At 22.6% G+C, this 5,000-nt stretch overlaps 1 protein-coding gene across 1 annotated transcript in view; it reads left to right on the forward strand.

Annotated features, from left to right (window-relative positions):
• PF3D7_0827800 (SET domain protein, putative) overlaps positions 1-5,000 on the forward strand; it is a gene marked incomplete at both ends in the record, with an annotated part of 7,200 nt that overhangs the window by 1,143 nt on the left and 1,057 nt on the right. The window contains one exon of the mRNA XM_001349212.1: positions 1-5,000. This exon is cut by the window's left edge and continues 1,143 nt beyond it; it is cut by the window's right edge and continues 1,057 nt beyond it. Coding sequence (XP_001349248.1) covers positions 1-5,000 — 5,000 coding nt within the window.

A 5,000-nucleotide genomic window follows, 5' to 3' on the forward strand; every position in this document is an offset into this window, starting at 1 on the left:
TATTATAGAATTAGTCGAAGGGAGAGGTGTCGTAATTTAAAGAAAGAAGATAATTTAAAAATTATAAATGATGAAGATAATAGTGTAAGTCACTTTATAAAAGAAGGACGGAAAAGAAGTGTACGAGAAAGAAGTAATTTAAGAAATTATAATTATATAAATGTAAATAATAATATAAAGGATGACGATTTTGTGGATGAGCCTAATAATGGTAGTAGTATAATAAAAATGAATGAAAGGAAAAAAACGATTTTAAGAAGAGGTGCAAGACATAGAAGAAGGAACCCAAGAAAAAGAGGAAGGAGATGTTCTAGCTTAAGAAATAATAGAAATACTATAAATTCTGTGACAAAAAGTAATTATGATATGTCCGATGGGGATAATTATGAAAAAGGTAGAAAATTTTTATATGATAATAGTAGTAATTATAATGAGTTGGATCCATTAAATAGTAAATTCTCTAATATAAAGATTTCAAAAAACTTTTTCCTTAAAATGAATGATGACGAAGATGAAGAAGATGAAGATGGCGTTGGTGATGATGATAAGACTAGTAAAAACAGTTCGTATTCGTTTGGATTTAACGAAAGAAATATAGAAAAGAAGATAATTATATTAGAGCAGAAGGATGGAATATATGAGATAAATGAAAATTATTTGAAGTATGATAATATGAAAGATATGGAAGATAGGAAAAATATGGAAGATATGAAAAATATGGAAGATAGGAAAAATATGGAAGATATGAAAAATATGGAATATATGAAAAATATGGAATATATGAAAAATATGGAATATATGAAAAATATGGAAGATATGAAAAATATGGAAGATATGAAAAATATGGAAGATATGAAAAATATGGAAGATATGAAAAATATGGAAGATATGAAAAATATGGAAGATGACAATAAAAAAGATTATATGAATGATAATTTGAAAGATGATATTGTTATCAAAGATAATATTGTTATCAAAGATGATATTGTTATGAAAGATAATATTGTTATGAAAGATAATATTAATGATAGTGTAAAGGATAATATTAATGAAGAGCTTGAGAATAACGAAACCTCTTGCAAGAGTTCCAAATTAAATGATGTCACTCATAATAATAATAACATATGTGATGATAATAATATTGTTAGTCATAGTAATGGTGAGATGAAAGAAGTTAATATTATGTATCCTATAAATAATGAGATTAATATAAAAAAAAAGAGAATATTAAACAACGATGAAATATTAATATTATTAAATTTATTAAGAGATATTAATATAAATAGATTTAATATAAAACATGTTATGACAAGTAAAGATTGTATGTATGAAAAGTTTATGTTATATAATTTATTTTCTTATAATATTACATGTTTAAAAAGTTCTTTAAAAATGATGTATGCATATTGTTTATTTAAAAATTTGAAATTGTTTTATCAAATTCAATATAAAAACATGAATATGACAGAAAAATCCATACCAAATTATAAAATAAAAAATAATTTATTAGATACCCATTGTATTATTTTAAGTATGTTTGAAAATTATTATGAAAATGTAAGTAAACAAAAAATGCCTATCGCTGATTTTATTAATTCCTTTTATTTAAATATACATAATATAAACATAGGTAAAAAGAAAGTACAACCAAATAAAAATTATGAAAACATTGTGTTACCAGAAAAAGACAACAGAAAAATAACATCAATGTATACAAATAAATCTCTTCTATATTCTAATTATATGAATAAAGATATAAATATGGAGAACAAAGCATACAAACTTAATGATATTAATATGGAAAACTATCGTAGTGATCATAAGAATAATACATTTATAGATAATGATTGTAATAATAATCATAAATATAATAATATTTGTAAAAACGAATTAAACTCATGTATAAGTAACATATCTAATGATCCAAATAATAATAAAAATGTTCATACTATGAATAAAGATCTCTATGGGAATATATATACAGAACAAAATGCATATCATGTACATAATTATAAGGATATGAGAAATGAACATGAAAATAATAATAATATAAAAAAAAAAGATAACATAGAAAATTCTATATATTATGATAATAAAATGTATCTGGGCGCTAATGAAAAAACGCCATGTTTAAAAGATATACATATGAATAAGAATTATGAACAGACATATGATAATTATGATGGTACAAATGGATATAATAATAATAATAAAAAAAAAAATGATAATAAAAAAAATGATAATAATAACAATGATAATAATAACAATGATAATAATAACAATGATAATCAAGATGATAATCACCATGATAATAATAAGGAAGAATATAATAACCAAAACCATCTCTTTTTAAATAACGAAAGCAGAAAAAGAAAATTTTTTACAAATATATTACCATATAAAAATAAAAAGAAAAAACTCCCATACACAATAAACCTAAATAACGATAATAAAACGTATCATCATGAATCCATAAATAATGAAAATCATATGCCCTTATGGGATTACAAAGAATTAGAAAATATAAAAAATATGATCAACGATGAAAAAGATGAGGAAGATTGTACGCCCTTAGCACATAGTATAAAAATTACAAAAAATTATGATAATATAAATATGGATGAGTGCAACGTAAGAAATGAAAATCAAGAATATAAAGATAATGTAACTAATTATAAAGTGTGTCAAGATGGTAATTTTGAGTGTTATGATGTCAACGAATCGGTGCTTGTGCGGGATATTCACATGGAAAAAAATAATAACGTGGAAAAAAATAATAATGATGAAAAAAAAAATAATGATGAAAAAAAAAATAATGATGAAAAAAAAAATAATGATGAAAAAAAAAATAATGATGAAAAAAAAAATAATGATGAAAAAAAAAATAATGATGAAAAAAATAATGATGATAATAATAATATCATAGAAAAAGCAAAAGAGAATATAGAAAGTATTCCATATGATAAAAACTGTTCACAGGATAACATACAGTATAATATGGCGTATAAAGATACATCATTATTATTATGTGAGCAGAGGGACATGGACAAGGGGAATAAAAAAGAAGACGATACCATTAAAATGGAAGATATCCATTTTTCAGCCGATATGGAATGTTCCCCCATGTTAAAATATAGGAAAAGAAATTATGATAATAAAAATGACGATGATTATGTTAAAAATGACGATGATTATGTTAAAGATGACGATGGTTGTGTTAAAAATGACGATGGTTGCATTAAAAATGACGATGGTTACATTAAAAATGACGATGGTTACATTAAAAATGACGATGGTTACATTAAAAATGACGATGATTATAATAATAATGGGGAGTACCTTCATGGTAGCGACAATAACCTTAGTGCACATAAGTATAACAGTGTATGTAGACGAAGGAGACGGGTAGATAGAAATAAGGAGAGCAATGAAAAAGAGAAACGAGTTTATAGAAATGATATCATGGAACTTGAAAATGTAGATGTGATGCTTCTAGAGCGCATAAAAAAGAATTACAAGATGCTTATTAGAAATGATAACGAGAATAAAAAAAAAAAAAAAAAAAACAATGGAACGGTAACTATATTGGAAGATGTAGATAATGTGTATGATGATAATAATAATAATAATAATGATAATAATATTGATAATAATAATAACAATAATAATAACAACAATAATAATAATAACAATAATAATGTTGAAAGTCATAACAATAATAATAACGAAAGGGGTAGTACGAAAATAGAAAAGTGTCGTAAAAACAAAATAACATTTTTTAATAAATATAGTAAATTACTTAATAATGATAATGTAGATAAGAAAAAAAGCAAATATATGCTAACTACCGAATCATTATATAATAATAATTTTAATATTTTAGATATCAAAGTAAATACTCATTTTGCACATAATTATCATATATCTTTATTTTTTTTTTGTAAATATACTTCATATAATTTATATTTACATCCATTAAATAAAAATGAACATATAGTATCTTATGTTATCTTAAATTCAAAAAATGAAGTTCTTACAGATAATGGAAATTCTTTTGTTTTAAGATATTTATTGTCCTTCTTAACAAATAAAATATCTAGCTTAAGAAAATGCTATGCTAATGCTTTATATAATTCTTATTTATTACAAATACCTATACGTATATTTAGACATCATAATTTAGAAAATAAATATAGTCCACAATATGGTATTAGATATGATGGTATATATAAAATTATAAATGCTTTTACGATAAACGATTATTCAACTCCTGAATATAAAAGAGATATATTATATGTATTTAAAAGATTATATGTTGACAAATGTTTTATACCAAATATGAATCCTAAAATTCTTGATAAGCAAGATAAAGCTGAAAGAAAAAAAAATTTTATAGAAAAGAATTCCGTTTCTATTAATGTTATGATGAATAAAGAAATAATCATGACATTACGAATACCTTATTTAAAAAATTATAAATCTACTACATTTACAAATTTTAATCATATATATAAATTTATCAAAAAAAAATGTATCCAAAAAAAAAAAGCTATGCCATGGATTCAATCGGAGGTTTCTATATATGAGGCTTGTATGCAACACATTAAAAAAACTGAAGAAAAAAAAAAAGAACATTTTTTGAATAGCCAAAAAATGAATAATATAAAAACTAAAGTAAATAATACAAATGATATATATAATAATGAAAACCTCAATAGTGGTGATGATGCATTTAAGGATTGTATACAAGCCATAAATGTTGACAAGTCTGTACAACAAATTAATGACGTTCGTTTTGATATGAATGATGGGAATTATAAAATGGGGGATATTAAAAAGGAGTGTTCTAATGTTTATGAAAATATGTTTCCTGCTAAAAATAATAATAAAATCGATATTAATAAAATTAATATTAATAGTAACCATTTTAGTAATAGTAGTAATAATAATAATTGTGATAATTATAAAAGATTGGGAGAACCTAATTTTCCATATTGGTG

This window comes from Plasmodium falciparum, assembly GCF_000002765.6.
Source record: "Plasmodium falciparum 3D7 genome assembly, chromosome: 8".
Taxonomy (NCBI): domain Eukaryota; phylum Apicomplexa; class Aconoidasida; order Haemosporida; family Plasmodiidae; genus Plasmodium; species Plasmodium falciparum.